This window comes from Herpailurus yagouaroundi, unplaced genomic scaffold (assembly GCF_014898765.1).
Source record: "Herpailurus yagouaroundi ecotype Mexico unplaced genomic scaffold, PumYag 159, whole genome shotgun sequence".
Taxonomy (NCBI): Eukaryota; Metazoa; Chordata; class Mammalia; order Carnivora; family Felidae; genus Herpailurus; species Herpailurus yagouaroundi.
In genome coordinates this window covers 82453353-82479606 of record NW_024412400.1, presented here as the reverse complement: position 1 = coordinate 82479606, position 26254 = coordinate 82453353, and the positions used below count along the sequence as shown (strand labels likewise).

At 35.7% G+C, this 26254-nt stretch overlaps 1 protein-coding gene across 3 annotated transcripts in view; it reads right to left on the bottom strand.

Moving 5' to 3' along the window:
• The window catches only part of OSTN (osteocrin), a 53653-nt gene extending 28008 nt beyond the window's left edge, over positions 1 to 25645 (bottom strand). For 2 of the 3 annotated variants that reach the window (XM_040479549.1, XM_040479547.1), the window contains exons 1-3: positions 25578 to 25645; positions 15495 to 15523; positions 2696 to 2794 (exon numbers count right to left, since the gene is read on the bottom strand). In XM_040479549.1, coding sequence (XP_040335483.1) covers positions 2696 to 2794 — 99 coding nt within the window. In that variant the 5' untranslated portion in view covers positions 15495 to 15523; positions 25578 to 25645. Of the gene's footprint in view, positions 1 to 2695; positions 2795 to 15494; positions 15524 to 15783; positions 15935 to 25577 lie in introns of those variants that run through there. The other variant, XM_040479548.1, reaches the window with a different exon arrangement.
• Between the last annotated feature and the right edge of the window lie 609 nt (positions 25646 to 26254).

The window sequence follows — 26254 nt, the reverse complement described above, 5'->3', positions numbered from 1 at the left end:
AGGGTAATAACTGTGTCTAAACTAGTTTTTTATTTGCTCTTTTCAATGCTTAGGTCAGTGTTTTGCTCATAGTTTGTACTCAGTAGATTTCTGTATGTTTATGGAATGAAATTTGAAAAAAAAACAAACCTCACATTGTTTTCTTTTTACCTTTCATTCATACCTTATTGATTCAAGCTATTAAGCATCCGCTATGTACCAGCTTCTGCATCAGACCTGGGGGACACAAAAATGAACAAAATCCAGTCTCTGCTCTCAGGAAGCTTACTATCGTTTTCCATGTGATTTATTACCACATTGGGTTTTTTTTTTAATAGCTCATTTTATTTTATTTTTTTTAGCACTGAACAGTATTCCATTGTCTGGATGCATCTTAGTTTATTTATCCATTCACTTCTTGAAGAATATCTTGTTTGTTTCCAACTTTTGGCAATTATGAATAAGTTGCTATAAATATCTGTGTGCAAGTTTTTGTGTGGACGTAAGTTTTTATCTCCTTAGGTGAATACCAAGGAGCACAATTGCTGGATCATATGATAAGAGTATGTTTAGTTTTGTAAGAAGCCACTAAATTATCTTCCAAAGTGGGCTGTACCATTTTGCATTCTCACAAGCAATAATACCACATTGTTAATAAGCGTTTACAGTGAGTCAGAAATATCCCAATGACTTTGTCCTCTCATGTGAAATTTCTTATTTGTTTGTTTCACGTATTGGCACTTGACACTTCATTCAAGTCATAGAAGTGTGGGTGTCATTTATGAAGCCTGTCTTTTCCTTTCCTAAGCCCAATCACAGCATTTAAAAAAATGTTCCTATTAATAGTCTCTAGTCATTGTGGAGTCCAGGGGATATTACTTCTTTTCTAAGAAAGTGAGAATATTCCCCTGTGGGAAGAAATCAGCTCCAGGGACCTCCTCCCTGCCCCCCTGTTAATCACATTCTTCCTTGTGCCAGACTCTTGCTCTTGGCAAGATTCTTTTTCTTCACTTTCTGCCTTTCTTCTTAGATTGTTTCCTCCATTCTCTATGTTCTTCATTTTCCCCAGTAAAATGAAAGAGTAGCATTTTCCAGCCTTTTCATCATTGGCCCCAGCAACTTTCTTGTGAAATACATATAGTCTGACAATCTATTGAGCCTCTTCTTTCTTAAACCAACCAAATCTATACTAAGTCCTGACAGTTCTTCCTGAAAAACCTCTCCCTCCCTTTCTCCCTCCCTCCCTCCTTCCTTCCCTTTCTACCTTCTTTCCCTCCTCCCTCCCAGAGAGAGAGAATCTTAAGCGGCCTCCATGCCCAGTGCAGAGCCCAACAATGGCTCAGTGACGTCATGGCAGTGACAGTGAGGTCATGACGTGAGCCTAAATCAACAGTTGGACGCTTAACGGACTGAGCCACCCAGGCACCCCTCTCTTGCTCTGTCGTATTCTCATCAGTAGTGATTTATATCAGCTCCTCTTCACTGCTTAGTGTACATTGTTAATCATCTTATAACCTGCTTCTCTAACTCTCCCTTTTCTATTCTATCCTGAATACTGCCATGAAGTTAATTATTCCAAACACACTCCCACCTTGTAGAAATAAAATAAGAAATATCTCATACCTCTTGTTATTTGCATTGCAAACTCCACAATGTGTTCTAAACTCCTCTTAAAATCTCAACATCTACCACTTCCCTACAAAAGCTTGACAACATAGACACTGGGGAAGGGAAGGATGCTATTATGAGAAAGAAATTCTAAAGAGCAGGAGACAAAACTTTCAAAGGACAAAGATAGGAAATCTTTTATTATCTCTCAAAGCATCCTCCAAAAAAAATGTTATCATTCTTTCAATTGATGCCCATACAAAACAGAGTTTTCTTCCTTTTTAAAGATATTCATGGGGTGCCTGGATGGCTCAGCCAGTTAAGCAAACATCTCTGACTTCAGCTCAGGTCATAATCTCATTGTTTGTGAGTTTGAGCCCCATGTCAGGCTCTGTGCTAACAGCTCAAAACCTGGAGCCTGCTTCAGATTCTGTGTCTCCCTCTCTCTCTGCCCTCCCTGGCTCATGCTCTGTCTCTCTATCTCTCTCGAAAATAAACATTAAAAAATTTAAGATGTTCTTAATCCTCAGGAAAAAAAAATCATAGAACTCGTATAAAACTTGTTCTCTGGTAAAATGCATTTCAGGCTCTCATTTGTTATTTAAGAAGTACAGGGACTATTTTCTAATAAGATCAAATAAGCCAAATTAATGTTTCTCTGTGTGGAGATGTCCTCACATTTCTTTTTATTTGTGCTTTAGTCATGGCAACAAGAAAACATTTGTACCATAATACAAAGTTTGGCCAAAGCTACTCAAATTTTCACACATAACACCTTCAAATTTCACACAAAAGCACTTCATCTTGATGTAATTGAGTTAGTTAAAAATATGACTGAAATGATTATGAATTTTCTTTTATGCTTTTTCTGTTCAAAGAATGCTAATACTTATTACTTCCAGGTTATTTATTTATTTATTTATTTATTTTGACATTCAGTTGGATTTCTCTGAATTTACAGTGAGGTCAAGACAGTAGAAAAAAATATCTTTTTCATCAGTTTTGTGTTATTAAGGCATCTATTTGTCAGCAGTATCTGCTTCTGACATTAGTAGAAATGGCTTATGATCATAAAAAATATATGGTCCCTTAAGCTAGTTTCCATTACCTCTGTTGCTACATCCACTGAGCGTACTTTTCCTGAACTCCATAGCATCAACGTCACAGCCAGAATAAAATGTGCATTTGCCAGTCTCCCGTCCAGCATCTGAGGGTCACATACATCATGGTAAATATTTATTAGTTTAGCATATAACAATAGAAAACAAAATCTCCTGTAAAGCTTGTTAGATGCAGGTGATGAACCGAATTATTCAGCTTCTCTGTGCTGGAGTGCATCTCTGCAAAACTTGAATCATACTTAAAAGAAGCTATCAGTCTCCTGGAATGAATTCTATCAAGGCATCATTTCCATGGAAACCTAGACTGGGATTATATAGCTATAATCATAATTCAGACTAACTAAAGTCTGAGAAATCTAGTTTTTTGTAATCTTATTCTTTGACTATCTAATCGAAGGATTACAACCTTGCATACCTAAGGGGAAATGTGTGAAATTGGTCAGGTTTTAGAAAATAAGATCTAGTGAGGTCTGTAGTGCACCTGAGAGAATGTGCTGTGTCTGAAAGCATTTAAATTCATAATTTCAAAAACGCCACATATCTAATAGGTGAATATATTTATGTCCTTGTGCTGTGTAAGGATTTCTTAAGTAATATTCAAAAGGTGCACATCTTATACGAAAGAAATGCTTGTCATATTTCATTCTATTAAAATTGAAAAACTCTGTATTGTAAGATACAATAAACCTAAAAAAATGACAAGGTACCAAGTGGAGTATATTTTCAACACAATATAAAAATTAAAACTGGCATTTGAAATATTTAAAAACTGATTTTTTTATAATCTTATTTAAAAAAAATTAATTCAAGTTAGTTAACATATAGTGTGAAAATGGTTTCAGTAGACTCTAGTGATTCATCACTTACATATAACACCCAGTGCTCATCCCAAGTGCCCTCCTTAATGTCCATCACCCATCTAGCCCATCCCCCCACCCAACACCCCTCCAGCAACCCTCAGTGTGTTCTCTGTATTTAAGATTCTCTTATGGTTTGCTTTCCTTTTTTTTTCCTTCCCCTATGTTCATCTATTTTGTTATCTTAAATTCCACATATAAGTGAAATCATATATTTATCTCTCTCTAATTTATTTCACTTAGCATAATACACTCTAGTCCCATCCACGTTGTTGCAAATGGCAAGATTCTTTTTGATTGCCAAGTAATATTTCAGTGTATACATATACCACATCTTCTTTATCCATTCAAATCTGATAAATAAAATTTTAAAAATAACAATAAACTTAATTAACAATTAAGTAAAAATGGGCCAAAGTTATGAATGGACATTTTGTAGAAAAGGAAATAGCCTAATAGAAAACAAACATCCAAAAGTACACCATCCAAAAATACATGCAACTTGTTTAATGCAAAAAAATGGGAGAGAAATAATATACCCTTTGGCATACAGCAAGTTGGCAAAAATTCAAAGTGAACATCGCACATATTAGAATGGTGCTTGGAAACAGAGAAACATAAGTGATGCTAGTACAGTTGGAAATTAATCCAATCATTTGGAGAAAATTGAAATATACCTAGAAAAGTTAAAAATGATCATGTACTACCTATAACCCATTTATTTCACTTCTTAGTTTATAGTCCAAAGGAACTCTTACATGTTTATATGGAGACCTGTATCTGAAAGTTCATAGCCTCACTGTTTATAGTGGTGGAAAACCACAATCAACCCAAGGGCTCTACTCAAGAGGAAATGGATGTATGAGTTGAGGTATATTCATACTGTGGACTTAAAACAAATGACTTAAATACATGTGTGTCTACTGTTAAAACAAATGACTTAAATCTTATGTGTATATATATGCAAGGATTGCAAAGAAGCCCTTTTGGGGGGATATGGGAAGTTGTTGAACAATATATATGGCATGCTACCATTTACCTAAATTGGGGATGCACAAAGCAATTTTGTGTATTTTGGAATCTATATATATAATTAAAGTATAAACCAATGGAACTTGATTCATAACTATGATTGCTTCTGTGGAGAGAGGGAAGTAAATAGGATTATGGAAGAAACATAGGGACTTAGTTTTAATCTACATATTTTTTTAAAGCAAGTATGTCTAAAAAATACATTTGTTAATTCTGTATAGTAAGCACAAAGATGTGTCATTCATGCATTTATAATTTTTTATATTAAAAACCCTATACAGGCAATTAAAGCTAATATGTGGTCTATATCAGGTCTGCTGGCTGCCAATTTGACCACTGGTAAAGGGAAAGCATTGTCTGATTTAGGTAAGATCACAGGCTGTGGGCTACAATAGAATGGGCATGATTTCACCACTTAGTACATGGCATCAGGAAAGATTCCCCCTACCCCCATCCTATTCATCCCTTAATGAGAACTCTCAGAAAGCTCTTATTTCCCTAAAAACATCATTTGGAAAGCTGTTGGGAGCAAAAAAGAAAGGATGGTTAGATGGATCTGAAGAACTGGATTTGAGTCTTCTTGTGGCTTTAGTATTAGTGACCTTGGATGTGCATCATTTAATCTATTTGCACTTTAGTTTTCATATTTGTGAAGCAAGGAGTAATTCTCATTTCAAAAGAGCTTTGAGAGGATTGAACTGATTCATGTATAACTTCTTTGTCACATAGAGTATTTATAATTTGTAAGAAAGAACACTTATGAGGTAATACTAAGTATTTCTTTAGTAACTACATTCACTTTAGAGTGACTGGAGATTTTTTAGAGTACTTCCTTTATAGTACTGTTACTGTGAAACCTCAGTGTGGATTTTAGCAATGAAGATTATCTGCTAGAATAAAGACAAATAAATGTTTTATATAGACAGAGTAGCATGTGTATCAACCATGTCTATTAACATTTAATATGGGCATAAAAGTATTTTAGTGTTGTTGATAACTTTTATCAAATATGATTTTAATTTTCATGTTATGTAGTCTAAACTAGTTCTTCTGGAGGTTACCAATAAATACTTTGGACTCTTATAATGTCAATCTCTAGTTACTTCTCTATATTCCATCCTTTCTGAAAGGGGGCAGTAAATTCTGTGTTCTCTTTCTGACAAATTGATATCTGAACGGAGTATTTTTATAAGTATCAAAAAACAATAAATCATGTCTATGTCTCTAAATTGAGACAGTAGAAAAATAACAAAGAGTGTAACAGTTATCTGGTAAAAATACCAAAAAAAATGCATCCCCTATTCTTTAGAAAATTTGCCACCAAATCATATTTTTTTTTACTTGTAATTATGCTGTTGTCTCTTTAACCTTCCTCAACATAGAGGAAGACATATCAAAACCTTAATTGTATTCTAAAAATGACCTCACATTTCTGGCTATCTTTATTTTTTAAAAATAGCTCTCTTAATCAAAGGTAAACTACAATTGTGATGTTTTACTTTCTCATTTTTTATCATGTTAAAAACAGGTTACAAAGTGGGAAATTGCCCAATTTTATAAGCCTTTCCATGTGGATTTCCTTTAACTATTTTTATGTATGTTTTACTAACCAGGTTTCTCTTCATCTCTGCAATATTATAAATGGCACAGGATGATGGACATTTACAATATTGATGACTATGTGTGAGGCATATATTTTTGTGCTTGGGTGTATATAGGAAAAAAGTCATACTGTATCATCTTACAGATAACCACATCCTGATTATTTGGATAGGGAGATGTAAAAATAAATGCTGAGTTTAAATACACACATTTAATGGTTCAAAGCCATGTTTGTAGCCAGTTAACCAAAAGGCCAAGTTCCTAAATATGGCAGTTGGGACACTAATGAAAATAAACACCCTGGCACCTGCCACACAGAAGACATTTGATTAACTAGTTGAAACTTGATTGCCACAAAATTAGAAATAGAGGAAATTATAGGGAGGGAAGAAAAAGAGTAGGTTCAGTTCCATTTCCCTATTTTGTTGATAGTGGATAAATATAGCCTATGATTTAAACATCTAGTTGGCCCCATATACACTCCAAATCAAGAAAGAGCACTCAAGGATGTTCATTGTATGAATACACCAGAGTGGAGATGTTTGCAAATTTTTCAGTAATTTTTATTGAGTAATTTTTGAATGATATTCCTCTGGCTAGGGAGGAGCTTCAAAAGAGTGAGCATGGAATCTGCTTTATAAAATTAGGTGTGTACTTCATTCATTTTTAGCCAATTGGTCTGCTATGTTTGTGCATTTTCACATTTTAACTATTTTTTTGAGAGAGAATTTTTAACATGAATTTTTTTAAGTTTCTTTATTTTGAGAGAGAGAGAGAGAGAGAGAGAGTAGAGGAGGAGCAGAGAGAGAGAGAGAGAGAGAGAGAGAGAGAGAGAGAAACCCTAGCAGGCTCCATGCTGTCAGTGCAGAGCCCACAAACTGTGAGATCATGACCTGAGCCGAAATCAAGAGCTGGACACTTAACCAACAGAACCACCCAGATGCCCCAAGAGAACGAGAATCTTAAGTAGACTTCATTCTTAGGGCAGAGCCTGATGCTGGTCAATCTCACTACCATGAGATCATGACCTGAGCTGAAATCAAGAGTCAGATGCTTCACTGACCAAGCCACCCAGGGGTCCAGCATTCTCACATTTTAAATAATACTGCTGAATAAACAAGCATTTACATCGTGTAACATCTTAATCTATGTTTCAAAGACTTTCCAACACATAAGAATTTCTTATATATCCCAAAGGGATCCTCGAAACAGTATCTGGAGTGGCAGTGGAGAGGGCAAGGTGTGAAGTTCCGTCACATGTAAGTTTGAGAAGCAACACGTATTGTATATTCCCTACAGGAACATTGGGAGTGCATACTGACATAATAAAAACTCTGAAAATGCAGTAGCAAAGAAATTATGTAATTGTATTTAAACTAGAATTAAATGAGAATTCTGCTAAAATGAAGACATATGTTTGCATTACTGAGAACTGATGCTATAATGAATAATTTTTATGATAAAAAAGCCTCTCAAGTGGGCTGGGGCAAAGAAAGACTGAGAAGCATAGATCTAAAAAATGAAAGCAAATGAGAGTGAGGGGAGGTGTTAGGATGAGAGGGTTAAGCTGAAAGAAGAAACTACGTGAGTCAATATCTGATGGGATGCGTTTTGTGGTAAAGCTTTTAAACTGGGCTGGTGTTGAAAACAACAAGCAGACTACTCAGGTGATTAAGAACATTTCTCTTCAACCTGCAACTTGGTCATTAATGTCTGACTTATGGATAGTAGACCTATTAGAAAGTCTCAAGAGTACTGAGTTTGGGGGTGAGCCTTGATAACTTTGGAAATTTTTATTTACTTGATTGGAAATATTAAAAATAGACTTTACCCCACCGCTATCTTCAACAAACATTAAAAATAAAAGGCTTTGGGGCGCCTGGGTGGCGCAGTCGGTTAAGCGTCCGACTTCAGCCAGGTCACGATCTCGCGGTCCGTGAGTTCGAGCCCCGCGTCAGGCTCTGGGCTGATGGCTCAGAGCCTGGAGCCTGTTTCCGATTCTGTGTCTTCCTCTCTCTCTGCCCCTCCCCTGTTCATGCTCTGTCTCTCTCTGTCCCAAAAATAAATAAATGTTGAAAAAAAAATTAAAAAAAAAATAAAAGGCTTAGAGATAAGGGATAAAGGACTTACAAACTATCTCTTTTACCCTGTCTTCCCACTCTGGCCTAACACAGGCATTTAAGTAAGATTTAATAGGGCTTGTTGAAAAGGGTCCCTAGTTCTGACACCATGAAATGGCCATATGTGCCTGCCCACAGCATCGCCCACAGTCTTCTTGGAAAATAATGGTGGTCTTCCAGGTAATTGGTGAGTCAGCTTGGCCCTAAGTGAACCTAAACAGAGTAAGATCAAGTGTACCCTATACCCTACTCCACAAGTTACAGTCACCCACATCCTTTTTTTTTTTTCTTTTTTAAGTCAGCTCCATGCCCAGCACAGAGCCCAACAATAGGTCTTGAACTCATGACCCTGAGATCAAGACCTGCACTGACTCATGACCCTGACAAGACCTGCACTGAGATTAAGAGTGCGATGCTTAACCTACTGAGCCCTTTTGATAACAAAGAAAAGCTTCAGGAAAAATAGATAACAGAGTGACTATCATTTTTTATTTTAAAAGAGGGCCTAACAGGGACAATGCTTAACACAGTCTGTGTGGCGCACTGTAATGAAGAGACTTGCGAGACTCAGACCCTGCCTTGGCTTGACCAGATAGCTTGCGCGAACCCTTTCCATTCTAGGCCGAGTGAAACGGGTTTGGTCTAAATGGCCTCTAATGTTGCTTCCCGCTTTTTAAAAGTCTGCTGGTGAATCTGGCTCTTTTCTGGTACAAGTGCAGACATTGTAGGTAATGATAATAGGTGGTGCATGTTTAGCTGGAAAACCTTTCTGCTGTCCCTCAAGTCAGCCAGTCTATGCACTAGATTGCATGTAGCTTTTGACATAAACATACTCCTATTGAATTTAAAGTATTTCTAGCTGAAAAGACAGGGTTTCCAAATCTTTCATTTTAAGATGTCATTTATGGTAAGAGATCCCATTTTATACATGTATTTTGAAAGAAAATTGCTACCAATTAAATTATGTCATGCTATCAAGTGTAAGACTCACTCTAATTGCAGAGATGTTAAAAGTGCATCAGAATGGATGAAATATGGTACATCTATGTATTTCCAAGTGTTTACTTGGTTTTTTTTTCTTTTTTTCATCATGTTTAAGCCAGTATGCTCAATATTTTAAAAAATATAACTTTCAGTCAATAGATAGGTATTCAACAACATCAGAAAAATATTTCTGTGATGACGAAGAAACAACCCAGAATTAGATTTGAAGGATAGGAGAAGCATCCTTACTGTGCTATTTCTTGGTCTGGTGACCTTGAATAACATGTCTAAATTGTCAAAATTGTCTAATGAAATTCACTGTATGAATTCACAGAATTTTAATTTTAGTTAACTAAAAATTTTTAAATTAATTTACAAATAGCATAAATCATTATGGATTTGGTTTAGGGCTTCCATTAAGAGCAATAAGTGTGTTTAATATTACATTTAATGTTATTTACTAAAAATGTATAAAGATATGTAATTATTTATGAAAAAAACACCATATCATTTTTATTCTTATTTTATGATAGCTAAAAACTTTTCAGTGGGAACTCTAAACTGCACATGAAAACATTTCATGAACTGCAAAATAATGTGAAAAGATTAACTACACGGTATCAAAGGGATTATAATTTTGCTGAAACCAAAATCCTTCCAGGGGACATAAAGTTTATACTCAGCAACCAGACAAGGAACTGAAAATTTGGGACCATTCATAAAGGCAATCAGCAACACTTATTTTATTTTATTTAAGAAAAAAAAATTAATCTTTATTTCTGAGAGACAGAGCACAAGTGGGGGGAGGGGCAGAGAGAGAGGGAAGACACAGAATCCGAAGCGGGCTCCAGGGTCTGAGCTGGCAGCACAGATCCTGACACAGGGCTCGAACTCACAGACTGCAAGATCATGACCTGAGCTGAAGTCAGCTGCTTAACTGACTGAGCCACCCAGGCGCCCCTGCAACACTTATTTTAAATGATCAAGAGGATATATTTCACTTGGACATCATGCACACAATCTTGATATTTCAGTGAGTGACAATATTTGAACAGTGTTAAAGAAGTTTGCTAGTAGTTTTCTTTGAAGGGTGAAATAATCATGTGCTTGAGACACTTGCCTGTTGCAAGGCAGAGACAGACCAGGTGAGTTGCAAGTCTCTTCCTTATTGGAGCTTCAATTCCACTGCCTCTGATGAATTTGGCCCCACAAACAAGAATGCTGAGTGTGACTGGGCACTTAGAACTTTAGAAGTAGAGAATTGCTTTCACATCCTCATAAATAAGAGACTTAAAAATCACTGAGGATTTTCACCCCAAAAGCAACTGAATTATAAATCATAGCTTCTGTCAGCTAATACATATATCATCTATATCACCGTCACAAAAATACATCTAAGAAACATAGTCATGTTGCTTAGACACTTACTTGAGATTCTCTTTGAGAAAGTTGTAATTTTCGGTAAATTGTGTGATGAGTATTTTGGTCTGTTTTGAGTATTATCCTGCCAGAAACGTGAAAATTGAGGCTGCTTTAACATTTCCCCCCCTTTTTTTTGTTTTAATTAAAATATCAGAAACACGTTCTCTCTCATTCTCATTTCTCTTCAGTCGGCAGAAGTACATTTTCTAAAATCACAGAGCCAGTTAGAAGAAGATCCAGAAAAACAACTTACATTTTCAGACTCTCAGTTTCATGCTCCCTCAAGTATAACCTATTTGTAAAAGTATAAAACATTTTCCCATCTCCCAAACAAATTGCTTATAAAGTAAAATGCTTACAGGTGAGGTGTTCTTAATGTGGCAGACACCTGAATTTTAAAAGGACTTTTCCTGAATGCTATGAATCAGGAAGAATGATAACTTCCCACTATACATGTGTTAATTGGCTTTATTCTATTTGGCACCATTTTCATTCTTTTTTAGACACTACTATTTTAGAAAATCTCAAACTTTGTTGTTAAATCTCTCTCTTTTTGCTTATTTGGAATTGCCAATCATACTACTAGTCTGTTGCAAAAATTTATGGAAACCTACAAAGATACTTTAAAGGAAGATTGCATTGTTTAAAAGCAGGGGTATGTATCTGTAACAGAGTATGTAGAATCAACATGGTGTGCTGAATGAAATGAATGAAACAGTTTTATGTGGTAGGTAAATAGGAATGCAGAGCAGATATTAACATCCTGGCTTTATTGACAGGAAACTGAAGCTTAGAGAAGGGTAGAAATTTGCCTAAGTTGTACAACCACAGTAAATATGAAGACGTTTATGCCAGAGTCCCAGTTAGTCCATTAATGTTTCACATCTCAGATTCTCATTCTAATGAAAGCAACATGAATCAATATTCTCTAATAATTATTCCAGCAGAGTTTAAGATTTTTCCTTATCAAATCTTAATTTGTGCTTGGATCCTTGAATTAATACAAGTTTCTTGATATAAAATGATGTCACCCAGAAATAGAAAAAAACTTTAGGGTATGACTGTAGACAATTCTGCTAAGGGGATTTGTTGTTTAATTCCAATGCTTTATAATGAGAAAAACAAGAATCTTTAACACTATGGATAGGAAAAAGCTGGCAGAGTTGCACATAAACATGCTGCTTGTTCATCTAATACATGGGGAATTTTTACCTGGTGTAAAAAGGCTTTCAAAAGATAAAGTTGGATAAATGCAGTTACAGATGACACATATAAGGCTCAGGATATTGTAGGCTATTACCACCACTTTTACCTTTAGCCCATTTTGTACTTACATATATTTAATAAAAATATTAATTTACATTTTAATTACATTAAACTAGCCAATATAATCATGTACATGAAAGTCCCAAAGTATAAATTTTATAATATGCAACAGGATGCATTTATTAGGTAAACATTACATGTCAAGCACTGGAGATATAAATGTGAGTAAGACACTCTCCCTGTCCTCCAGTCGCTCACAGCCTGGTCAACCTGGAGACCCCCTCAACCACTTGCCCTGCCCAGGGACTTCCTCCTGCAACACTAGACTCTTAATGCTTCCGTTTCTTTCAAGTGCAATGGTTGCAAATAACCATTTTTTAAACATTTGCATTGTACTTTATTATTTTGAAATTAATTTACTTCCTTTCATTATCACATCAGTCACGTTAGATACAGGCAAAATATTATAATTTTGCTTTCTTAAATAGATGTACTGAGACAAGCAGAGTTACTTTAGAATCCTGGTGCCCTAACGCCTGGGACTGTGCGTCTACTTTCTAATACAATGAAGTCGACCAGTAGAAAGAGGTTGGCCCTTAAGTTACACCAACGTGGTTGTGACTCCTGACTGGGCTGGCTTCTTAGCCTCTCTGTTTCCGTATGTTCATCAGGAATGTGGGGCAAAGATTTACTTTATAGGTTTATTATAAGGATTACAGATAATAAAAGTGACTAGCGCAAGTTAATTACACAAATAATAGCTGTCATTATCCTGTATTGCCTTCTAAATCTGGCAACTTCACAAAATATGCCCTAGTACTTTTCTATGTTATGAAAAATACTTTTTTACCCTTGTTCATTTTAAGGAACAAAGTTACCTGAAATCTAGAATTATGGCAAAGTGGTAGAAGATAAATTATAATAAGGTAATATTGAGTGAGGGAAGGAATTTTACTGAAGAGAGTTAGACGTGGCAAGCACTCTAACATTTGATGTTACAGCATATTATGCATTACCATTAGTTTCAGCAACAATATTTCTATGAAATATTTCCATGAAAATATTAGCATACAACAGAATATCATAATGGGAAGAAAAGAAAGGGAATTAATCCAAATTATACTCAAAAAATAATTATTCAAGTTCTAATTATATTAACAAAAGTGAATTTTAAATTTAATTTTAATATAATTTTATATGATACATCGTTTTGTTTTACAGTTCATAAGAGATCTTTATTGACTTTTTAAAAATCTGTAATTATCTTGTTAGGATCATGATTTTTCACAGGGTTTTGGTGATACTGACTGTATAGCATAGTCAGACTATTGTCATAAAAGCAGAAGCACTGTGGGCATGATGGGAATGAAGGATCTTGTTACTGGAACTAGACCTTCCACAAGCATGGGAACAACTGAGAAGAAATGGACTGCAAAGGAGGTAGAGGAAGAGGAGAAGCCTCTACCAGCCCTGGCGTGGACAGACAAGTCAGAGCTTGCAGGGAAATGCAACCACCAAAATTGTCCCACGGGAACCACAGCTCTGACTTGGTGGGTCAGTGCCCAAGTTGCCAGTGGTGGCCTGGATGACATTTTAAAAGTGCATTTTTCACATGGTTACAGCCTTATGTATCATTAGGAACACAGAATTTTAGAAAGGGAGGGGATGCTCATTGGAAACTGTTGGATTTAATGCTCTCAAGAGATGGAGAGAGTGAGGCTCAGAGACAATGAACTTGGCCAAGGGAGAGGAGATGAAGGAGAGATTTAAGATGGACAAAGAAGAGGAGGGATCAGGGTAAGGCATGGCAGAGGAGCTGTTCCTGTGGGAGCAGCCTCATGCGGAGGCCTGATGTCATGGAACGTTGGTAAGGGAAAGGCTGGACAATAACCAGTTCAAGCCAACCAAGGCACCAGGCAATTACTGGCAGGTAATGCTAACCACTGCTCCACAAAGGTACCCTGAGAACAATGTGGAGAAAGAAGAGAGAGGGCTCAGTTACAAGAGGCTCTAATCAGAGAGATCTCAGACACAGGGGAGTTGACCTGTATAGAGAGGTATCCAGGGCTAGGAGGGAACTTGGGATCTTTTATAACCTCCCGATCTTAATAACTCCCAAACTCCAGTTTTACTGAGGAAAGAATGAAGCCCCAGGAAGGCTGAGTGAAAGATGCTGAAGTCAGGACTGGGATTAGAAGTCTGGTCTCCTGACCCCAAAGCTCCTATTCCTCTGATGGCACCATAGTAACTAAGCAAAAGGTGTCCTGTGGGTAGCGATCTCAGTAGATGAAATATCGGCAAGAAGATTAAATGAGGTGATATGTAAAGATTAACCCCAAGTCTTCATTCCTGACTATAGGAAAAACTGGCTGATGTGGGAGCTTCCCTCCATCATTCTCCCACTCAGTCTCCCTGGCACTTGCAGCCCTTTTGTCTCTTTCCATAATAACAGAATATAATTGAGTCCTACTCTGTGCTCCAGGCTTGTCTGAAGTTACAAACTATACAGTGACAGAGTTGGGGCAATATTTTGGGACTGCTTACTTTGAGTTCTTTTTCTTTGGGACAAGTTCAATTAATCTAATATTATTAAGCAAAGGTTCAAATCATTGAAAGTATTTGAACAAGAAGTTAAAATTATAATCTCGAGGTCCCCAAATCTGGTCTATAAACAGATCTGCTGCTCTACTGCCCATGATTCATTATATAAGAATCAGTTCAAAACTCTGAGAAAAAAAGGAGAGAAACAAATGTCAACTTTAAATGCCATATTGAGTGACATCACAGTGCAATTCACTTACAACGAGACTTCTATTCATATCTATTGGAGAGTCTCCTTAGAAAAATTCTGTAAGAGGGCTGAAGGCCAGTATCAAAATAAAGAGAAGACACAAACTGTACCTGATGCTTTTGGGAAGACATATCAATTTGATAGCTTCTATGGGCATTAAAATAATCATAAATTATTGTTAAAATTATTTAATTTCTAAAAGGTAACTTAGAAACAAATAATTATCCCATTCCTTAACCTATAGACTCTAGAGGTGTAATTTGAAGGAGCAATATTCCTCATTAGAACTGAATTTATTGAGTATACACTATTACCACACCCTGAAGCAAAATTTTAAATTTCTTACATGTAATTCAAATATATGTTTCAGATTAACTCTCAATTTGATCACTTAAAAGCAAGAACACTTCAAATACAAAAGAATAGATATGATTTAACTCTATTCTAAACTTGTACTAATATCATACTTGTATGTTTGAATTTTATAAGAAGAGAAAGAGGATATTTTAGGTTTGAAGAATATAGAATATTGACTCTGGAACTTGATTAATTTAGGGATATTTCTTAGACTCCAATTTTGATAGAAATAAAGATAAGAGAAAACCTTTTCTTTCTACTTAGGTTTTTAAAAGTCAACCATTTTTATACATTTAAAAATTTTATAATATTGGACATCGTTGATGAAAGCAAAATTAAGACTACTAACACTTACAGAAAATCATTATCTTGAGTTGTCTTTCTCTTTGTTTCAAAGTGGAAAACAAAAGCAAAAATTAATCGGTAAATATGAAATGTCTGAACTTACAATTAGCTCCACCCTAATTTTGTATTATAAAAATATCTTCTTAGAGTTTCTACTCATTTTAGAGAGATAAATATTACCATAAAACATTCAAGATCAGGATATAATCAAAACATGTTAAAAGTATGTGAAAATAAAAAAAGTAGTTAAAAGAAAAAAAAACCCTAAATTTTTCTCATAGCTTTTATATATAACTTACCTTGTGAAAAATCAGGAGATTCTAACTTTAGAATCCTGTCTGTGCAGTTTCTTCCAAACTCAGCCCTGATGGTGAGTTTTCTCTCTGAGTTTTTATAGTCTCAGTTATACACCCCTTACTCCAATCCCTGCCTTTGCTTTCTCTTACATCATTTCTAGGTTTTCCACTGAACATTTTCCCAAGCTTCTCTTCAATCTCTCCTCCCCTCACCCTCTCTCTTACTCTTTTTCTCTGAGTCTTTCTCTTTCTCTCTCCTATTCTCCACATCTATTTTATCTATTGCTTTGATCATGGTATTTAAGTAGCAACAGGAGCTTGGGCTCTGGAAAATTTAAGTACACATTTAGTATTGTGTTCAGCCTTAGACCCATCACTTCTTCCTGAGGTTTTAGTCTAGCTCGGATAATTACACATCAAATCTGGGAAATAAAATGCAGTAAGATTTTTTCAAAAGAAAGTCACTAGGGTATTTCAATGTAAGATTTAGGGAGATTATAATCAGAAACCCAAACTGATTTATTGGTATATTTTTTGGACCCTTATTTTAAACGATCATCTATGGAAATGGTGAGTAGTTTCAGGCTCAGTCAGGTGCACAGCTCTGTGTCAGTGAAACTGACAGCTACTTCATAATTAACATTGCTATACTGGGAAGGTTGTTGCCAACAAACCTATAAATACTTAACTGTGACATGTGGGCTATAAATGCAGACGTTGTACTCATTCTTTCTCTGTCCTCCAGGATTTTAATTTCTTTTTCACCAAGACATTCCTGCCTCTGTCTGAATGTTTTCTTCCTTTCCATTTCCTACTAATCCCATTTACAACATTATACATGCAGATTGCAAAAAAAAAATAAGTTTTTAAATCCTAGAGGTAATAAGTTATGTGTTAGCTCATTATTAGTTCATTTGGTTCAGCACTAGATAGATCCCCATTTGACAGGTAAAGAAACTGAGGCTAGATAAATTAAGTGATGTTATGAGGTCACACAGCTAGGAAGCAGTAACAGGGCCAGATTTCAAATACCTATCTTCTTAATTCCTTATCCAGTTCTTTTCCCACAACTTCATCCTGTCTCACTATTTAAAAAGCTAGAAAAAAATAACCCAAACCAGATCATGTTTTTGCACAAATAGAAATAAATTTGTTCTTCTTGGTTTTGCTTTAAAAAGCATTTAAAATACTACTCACTAGTGTAGGAACTATAACATGGTTGATTTGGATGTAGGTGGGAACGGACCGGAGCACAGTGAATTCGTGGGACAGTAAAATGCTTTATTTTTTGTGAAGGGTTTCCAGGGATAACATATGTCTCAACAAGCCTGAAATTTGAGTAGTTGGCAGTGATAGTTCACAAGTCAAGATAAAAATACAGCCTAATTGTGGACCCTTGTTTAGACATTACGGCCATAAAACGATTATGTTAGCTTGAATCCACATGATGGAAAACTCTCAATATAAATTTAATGGATGCATCCTAATGCTACCAGAAGCCAATATTCTTGATGTACCTTCTACCCTTATTTGAAATGCCTCCCTCAGCATGCTGACAAGTGATATCTGTGGCTGATTTATTCCAGATCTGTCCCTGCTTAAACAGCCCAAAGATTCCACCCTATTTGTGGATTTTGTTGACCTAATTCAAAAGTTTGACTTAACTGTTCTGCAGCAGTAGAAATAGCAACAGTTTATTCCAGGAACATAACCATGGTACATTTAAGCCATTTACACAGGATTCTGCATATTATCTACCCTTATATAAATTACTTATGCATTTATACATGACAGAGAAATTCTGTTACCTTGAAAGACAGAGTAGAAACCAGAGTATATGAAGAAATTGAAAGAGAATATACATCCAGTGATAGAAGGGAGAGAGAGATTAAGATGAGAAAGGGAGAAGATATTCATGAAAACTTTTCAGCTAGTATATCATTACTTAATCTGCAGGACAACCTTGCTGAAGAGGTATTATTATTCATATTTAACAGATGAAAAAAACTAAAGCTCAAATATGTGAAATGGATAGCCCAAGTGCTCACAGCTTAAAAGTGATGGAATCAGGAGTTGAGACTTGTTCTGTCAGGATTCTGACTGTAAAGAGACAGTACATTGAAACAGTAATTTGAGGAGAATTTAACGCGAGCAGAGTGCAAAGGAACCAGAAAGGACATTGCAGTCCTGTTATTGGACTAAACCAATAATAGGCAGATAACCCTAATCTTGCAGGGTTAAAGGTAAGTACAGACAGACAGATTTGGGTAGAGAAAGTTGCCTGGCAGAAGAAGTGTGACCTTTCATCAAGGGATACAACCAGTCAAGAGTCACCTAAAGGGGAGGGAATTTATGAAATAAACACCAAGATTTAAGTCTGCTTCCTCAATATAATCTCCTGTTGTGTTTACCTTTGGTCAAACCCAATTGGAAAAGAGATTGGGGCATAGATAAAAGACCCAGCACACTGTTTAACCTCAAAACTGTGTTAAAAGACATACAAATGAGATGCTTGGTAAAGATTATCATGACAGCAAATGCCATGATTTACTTGCATTAAAATCTGATACTTCCTAACATTTTTTTTTAAGTTTATTGGGGTGTTATTTATACACACAAAATCCGACCTTTTAAAATGTACAATTTTAGGAGTTCTGACAAATGTAAACGTTATGTAACCTCCGCTAAAATCAAGATATAGACTATATGTACCCCCTGCACACCAAATTTTCCTCATGCCTCTTTAGAGTCAACCCCCTCCCCAACCCCCAGGTCCTAGTAACCACCGATTTGACTTCTGTCCCTATAATTTTGCCTTTTCCAGAGGCTGTAGGAAATTATACAGTATATAGTCTTTGGTGTCTGGCTTCTTTCGCTTAGAATAAAGCTTCTGTGATTTATCCATGTTGCTAAATGTATCAGCACTTTGTTTCTTTTTAACGAGAGCATTCTATTGGATGGATGTACCACAATTTTTTTATCCATTCACCAGTTGGTGAAAATTTGGGTAGTTTCCAGTCCGGGATAATTATGAATAAAGCTGTCATAAACATTAACATAGGACTCTTGAGTTGATATTTATGTTTTCAGTTTTCTTGGACAAATACATATATATGAGATTCCTAAATCATGTGGTATGTTTATGTTTAACTTATTAGGAAACAGCTAAACTGACTTCCAAAGTGGTTCTGCCATTTTGCATTCTTACCAGATATGTATGAGAGTTCCAGTTGTTCAGCATCCTTTCTAGCTTTTGACATTCATTGCTGTTTTCAAAAATTTAGCCATTCTAATAAATGTATACTGGTATCTCACTGTAATTTTTTTAAATGTTTATTTATTTTTGAGAGAGAGGCAGAGAGAAAGGGAGACAGCAAATCTCAAGCAGACTCCATGCTGTCAGCACAGAGCTCAAGGCACGGCTCAAACTCATGAATTGTGAGATCATGACCTGAGCTGAAATCAAGAGTCAGATACTTACCCTACTGAGCCACCCTGGCACCCCTGTCATGGTATTTTAATTTGTATTTTCCTGTTGACTAATGATGTAGAAAATATTTTCTTGTATTTATTTCCCATTCATATATTTTTGGTAAAGTGTGTGTTCATATTTTTTGCTTAATATGTAGTTGTGAGAGTCCTCATAGGTCTGGACACAAGAATTTTATAAGATTTGTGTTTTGCAATTTTTTTCCACTTTGTGACTTCTCTTTTCATTCGCATAACATGTTCTTTCACAGAGTATTTTTAATTTGATTAAATCCAATCAGCCATTTTTTTTAATGGATCATTTTTTTTGTGCCCTGAGAAATCGTTCTCTCAGTCAAATTTGAAAAAAAGAAATTCTCTTTTGTTTACTTTCAGAAGTTTTTCAAAATCCTTTTGGCTATTCTAGATCTTTTACATTGCCATAAAAAAGTTTAGGATCAGCTTGTCAATGTGTACAAAAGAGCTTGCTGGGATTTTATTAGGATTTCATTGAATTTTTAAGGTAAATTTGAGGAAATGTGACATCTTAACAGTATGAAATTTTTTGATCTGTAAACATAGTATACTTCCCTTTTATTTAGATATTGATTTTTCTTAACAATTGTTTTTGTTGTAAAAGGCATATAAATCTTGTATATACTTTGTTAAATGTATTTCCATCTAATTTTCTTGTTGAGGTATAACTGACATATAACATCGTATTAGTTTCAAGTATGCAGTGTAACAATTCGATATTCATGTACACTATGAAATGATCACCACAGTAATTACCATTGATCTTCATAAAAATCATAATTTTTTTTCTTGTGATGAGAACTTTCAAGTTTTATTCTCTTGGCAACTTATAAATATGCAGTATAGTACTATTAACTATACATTACATAGCCATAACATTTATTTTATGGCTAGAAGACCGTACCTCTTGACCCTCTTTGCCAATTTACACACCTTCAACCTCTCACTCCCTAGTGACTTATAACCTTGCCCTCCTGACATAAATTCCGCTTGATCATGACATATATCCTTTTCTATATTGCTAGATTTGAAGTGATGCAATTTTTTAAGTATCTTTATTAATGAGGGATATAGGCCTTTTATCTCTTTAAAATTTATATTTCAGATTTCGGTAACATGGTTATATTGGTCTCATAAAATAATTGAGAAGAACTACATGCTTGTCTTAGTCCGTTCAGACTGCTATAATTCAAATACCATAGACTAGCTGGCTTCACCAACAAACACGTAGTTCTCATGTTCTGGGAAGTCCAAGATTAAGGAGTCTGCATATTTGTTGTCTGGTGGGTACCTAATTTCTGGGTTATAAATTATGGTCTTCTTAACGTGTCCTCATATGGCAGGGAGAGTGAGAGATCTTTCTGGAACCTGTTTGATAAGGGCAATATTCCCATTCGCGAAAGCTCCGCTGTCATGACCTAATCACCTCCCAAAGACTCCACCTCTGAATAACATCACATTGGGGGGTTAGGATTTCATTCAATACACGAATTTTGCAGGGACACAGATATTCAGTCAATAACAACCCACATCTATTTTCTAGAAGAGTTTGTGCAGAATTTGTATTATTTGCTCCTGGAATGTTTCATCGAAATCCCCAAGTAGGGTCATCTGTGCCATGAGTTGCCTTTGTGGGAAGGTTTTTAATTACAACTTCAAATTCTTTAATACGTCTAGGGCTGATCATTCTAGCTAATTTTCCTGAGTGCGCTCTCATAGCTTTCATCTTTCATATAAAATGTCCATGTCATTAAAGTATTAAAGTTATTTAATTCTGGTGCTCTTTTTCTTCAGTCTTTTTTTTTAAATTAGTCATTCTAGAATTCTATACATTTTATTTATCCATTGAAAGAATCAGCATTTGGTAATTTTATTATTTATTTATTTTCATTGTTTTTAAAATTTTTTTAATGTTTACTTGTTTTTGAGAGACAGAGAGACAGAGTGAGAGCAGGGGAGGGACATAGAGAGAGGGAGACACAGAATCTGAAGCAGGATCCAGGCACTGAGGTGTCAGCACAGAGCTCAACACAGGGCTTGAGCTAAGCTGAGATCATGACCTGAGCAGAAGTTGGATGCTCAAGGAACTGAGCCACCCAGGTGCGTTGGTCATTTTATTTTAATGATTGCTACTTCATATTGTTTTCTTCCTTTTTCCCGATTTGTGTTTAATGTGCTCATCTGTTTCAATGCTCTTAATATGGATGCTTAGATTATTGATTATAGATACTTCTTTTTTTTCTAATATAGTTATATAGTGTAATATATTTTCCTTCTAAGCACTGCTTTAGTTATATCCTATACATTTTTATATGTTCTGTTTTCATGTTTTATTTAATTTGGAATATTTTCTAATTTTCTTTCAAAGTTTTGACTACTGGTTAGTTAGAATATGTCATTTAATTTCCAAATACTTGGTGATTTTCCCATATTGTTTTGGTTATTGATTGCTAGTTTGTTTTGTATTAAGGAAACATACTTTATATTATTTTAATGCCTATAACTTTGTCAAGATTTGTCTTATGGCCAATAATATAGTTGGTGAGGTTTCATGTGTACTTTACAAAGAATGTGGGGGTGCATAGGTGCCTCATTCGTTAAACATCTGACTCTTGATTTCGACTCAGGTCATGATCTCATGGTTCATGAGATCAAGCCCCACATCAGGCTCTGCACTGACACTGTTCAGCTTGCTTGGGACTTGCTCTCTCTCTCTCTCAAAATAAAGAAAATTTTTTTTAAGTTTAAAAACATATAAAGGATGTGTATTCTATTATTAGTGGGTGGAATATTCTATAAATCTCAGCTAAGTTGGCTGATAATGTTCAAATCTACATTTTTAATGATTTTTGTCTTCTTGTTCTCCCAATTACTGAAGGATTATTGATGTTTCCAAAATTTCTTTATTTCTGTTTTCAGTTCTATCAGCTTTTGCCTTATGTTAGGGCTTTTTATATCTCTTTATCATTAGGTAATTTATCTTTTTATTCCTAGTAAAAATCTTTGTTTTGAAGTTTACTTTGTCTGATATTAAAAAATTCACTATAGCTTTCTTTTGATTGTTGATGGCATGGTGTATCTTTTCCCCCACATTCTTTTATGGTCAATCTAAGCCATCTGACACTGACAATCTCTAAATTTCAATTGGTTTGTTTTGACCATTGCATTTAATGCAATAATTGATGTATTTAAAACTACAGTCTTAAAAATTGGTTTTTTTTTTTTTTTGGTCTCATCTGTTCTCTGTTCCCCATTTTCTCTCATTCTGCCTTATTTTAGATGATTATTTCTACCTACTTTTTATTTTTTGTGTTGTTGCTACAGGTTTACAATATTCAGCACTATGTTGTCACAGTCTTTCTCCAAATATTTTTCTACTTCATCCATAATCTAATAATCTTTCAACAGTTACTTCTACTTTATCCATTTCTTCCTTTATAGTATTACTGTTACACATTTAAAAAATTTACCTGTTATAAACCCAGTTTTTTTCCATTTTTGCTTTACACAGTTATTATTTTTAATGATTTTAAAAATATTTAAAACCTCATATTTACTACATTTACCATAGCTGATGCTGCTCTGTATGTGTGTGCATTTAGAGTTACAGTGCCATGTAGTAGTATTTTCCTTTTGCTTGAAGAATTTCCTTTAACATTTCTTATAGTGTTTTGTTCAAGAAAGTGTTTAATTCATCTTTTTAAAAAAATTTTTAACATTTATTTATTTATTTTTAATTTTTTTTTTAATGTTTATTTATTTTTGAGACAGGGAGAGACAGCATGAATGGGGGAGGGTCAGAGAGAGAGGGAGACACAGAATCCGAAACAGGCTCCAGGCTCTGAGCTGTCAGCACAGAGCCTGATGGGGGGCATGAACCCACGAACTGCGAGATCATGACCTGAGCTGAAGTCAGACACCCAACAGACTGAGCCACCCAGGTGCCCCTAATTCACCTTTATTTTTAAATGTTATTATTGTGTACAATGGAATTCTGAGGTGACAATTTTTCTTTCTGTATTTTAAAGCTCACGTTCTATCTTTTTTGGATTAGATAGGGTCTGATGCGAAGTCTGCTATTACCTGCTTGTCTATGTTGTGTTTAATTATATTTTTATTTATATTTATCCTGAAGGTCCCTGAGTTTCTTGATTGTTTTCTTTTATTAATTTACGGGGAAATTGGCTATTATCTCTTCAAATATTTCTTTTGTACCCTTCTCGGTTTTTTTTCCTGTTATTCTAATTACATGGTTATTAGATCATTTGACACGATCCCCTATCTCCTAGAAGGTCTGATTTTAACTTTTTTTTAATGTTCACTTATTTATTTTGAAGCAAGAAAGCGCGTGCAAGAGCGCATGCACATATGCAAGTGGGGGAGGGGCAGAGAGAGGGAGAGAGACAATCCCAAGCAGGGTCCACACTGTCAGCACAGAGTCCAGTGTGACGCTCAATCTCACGAACGATGAAATCATGACCTGAGCCAAAATCAGGAGTTGGACATTTAACCTACTGAGCCACTAAAGTGCCCCTAAACTCTTTCCCTTCTCTGTATTTCAGTAAGAATATTTTCTATTGATCTAGCTTCAAATTCATTTACTATTTCTCATGCTGAGTTCAGTGTCTGCTATTGTTTGTGTGTGTTAAATTTTAGTATGTCATAGGCCTAGCAAATAAGGTATTCACTTACGTCTTGAGCTTCCAGGAAACATAAATTCTAATGTAGCTTACAAATTGGCTTAAAAATATTATTTAAATATCAACTGTTTTCTTTTGTAACCACTTTAATGATGGCCTTCTTTAGGTACTCTACCTAAGGTCAAACCTTTTGTGTGCCCTTTCTCCCCTCAGGGGGGCTGCAACCATTTGAAATTTCTACCTCTGATTGTCTACTGACCTCAGTTTCCTGATGCATTCTAAAAAGTTATGGTTTTGCGGGGCGCCTGGGTGGCGCAGTCGGTTAAGCGTCCGACTTCAGCCAGGTCACGATCTCGCGGTCCGTGAGTTCGAGCCCCGCGTCGGGCTCTGGGCTGATGGCTCGGAGCCTGGAGCCTGTTTCCGATTCTGTGTCTCCCTCTCTCTCTGCCCCTCCCCCGTTCATGCTCTGTCTCTCTCTGTCCCAAAAAAATAAATAAACGTTAAAAAAAGAAGCAGACATTAAAAAATTAAAAAAAAAAAAAGTTATGGTTTTGCACGATTTTGTAAAAGTGACATTGTCATCCAGCTTCCTATAAGCTAAATGGAAACACAAGTCTTCCTCCTTACATTTTTACGTCGTATAAAAATATTTTGATAATCCATTTCTATTTATTTTTTGACAAGATTGTTTTTATTATCCTCCCAACTTTGTAAACAAGAAAACATTTATTTGAGAGATGCAAAGCATGTTCTCTTAGCTAGGTTCTTATCTTCTACTGCATTTTTCATTGATATAAATCATCCCTCGAGTGAAATTCAGAGGTGTGAGAACTGCATTTACAAGCCCCCTCCTATTTTCATTTGTATTCATCCTGAAGTGAACTCCAGAAAGCCACATTTCTGTTTCATCCAATCTTCCAGGTCAGAGGACTAAATGCTGCCTCTGGACTCTAGGAAACTCCTCATGTCACTCTGGATTGCGCAGATTTTTGATATATTCCATGTCTAGGGCACACTGCACGTATGTACTTGCTATGATGGAGCATTTTACAACAGACTAGAGCTTTACAGATCCCCCTTTGAGGCAAAGCCCATTGGCTTCTGCCTTTATTTTATGGGGCTAGAGTCTTGTTGGCTGTATTTCAGAAACTGTTTTTAAAGCCACACTGTTTGCTGAGCCTGATGGAATACCTTTGCCATTTGATACCTCTGCCCATTACACTCTTTCCCCATTAAGATCACCCGACCAGTTACATTAACTACAGGATTCTGTCTGCTAAATTCCAACAGTTCAAATCATTTACTTTACCAATTTAAGGACATGGAAATGCTGGGATGCCAGAAGCCACACTAGAAGGCTAACTGCCTTATATATTCTTAATTCTCTTTCTCTGTCTCTCTCACGCACACGCACACGCACACATGGTGTCTGAACATGGAATGATTTGGTGACCTGTCAACATATAGCACTTCAAAACTGACAAGTCTTTACATAATTTATGTCACTGCTATAGTAACTGCTCTCCTGTGGATGCAACAATACTCTTAGATAATGGGGCAATTATTATTAACACCATTATACAGATGAAAAAACTTTAAAGAATTATACAGATATATAAACTTAGGTATATAAGTTTAAAGAATTATATTTACCTGTTCCTTTAATATGCAAGGAATTTTGCTGGGTCTGTGGAAGTCTTGACCCTGTTCTCAAGGAGCCTATATTTGAATGGGGAAGACAAAATTGAAATGCAAGTAATTCCAAGATGGTCTCCATGTTATGCTGTAAAGAATTCAACCCACCTATTTTAGCTTATTTGCACGATTTTTATAAGCACTTCTTTCCCTAAAGAATCATGTAATACTTGGAAGTTTTCCAACAATATCATGTCAAGTGTGTTCTCTCCCATGCTAAGTCAGGAATTACTTGTCTAAAGTCAAAATTATAGGAAATTACAGGGGTGGGCACTGAATAATAAGAATAACCATTTATTGATTACCTTCTTTGATACAGGTATTGTATTATGCTTTTGCAGTCATTATAAAAATAAACATAATTGATTGAAAACTTACCATGTGACAGCATTGTTATTAAATTCTCACTTCTAGGGGCGCCTGGGTGGCGCAGTCGGTTAAGCGTCCGACTTCAGCTAGGTCACGATCTCGCGGTCCGTGAGTTCGAGGCCCGCGTCGGGCTCTGGGCTGATGGCTCGGAGCCTGGAGCCTGTTTCTGATTCTGTGTCTCCCTCTCTCTCTGCCCCTCCCCCGTTCATGCTCTGTCTCTCTCTGTCCCCAAAATAAATAAACGTTGAAAAAAAATTCTCACTTCT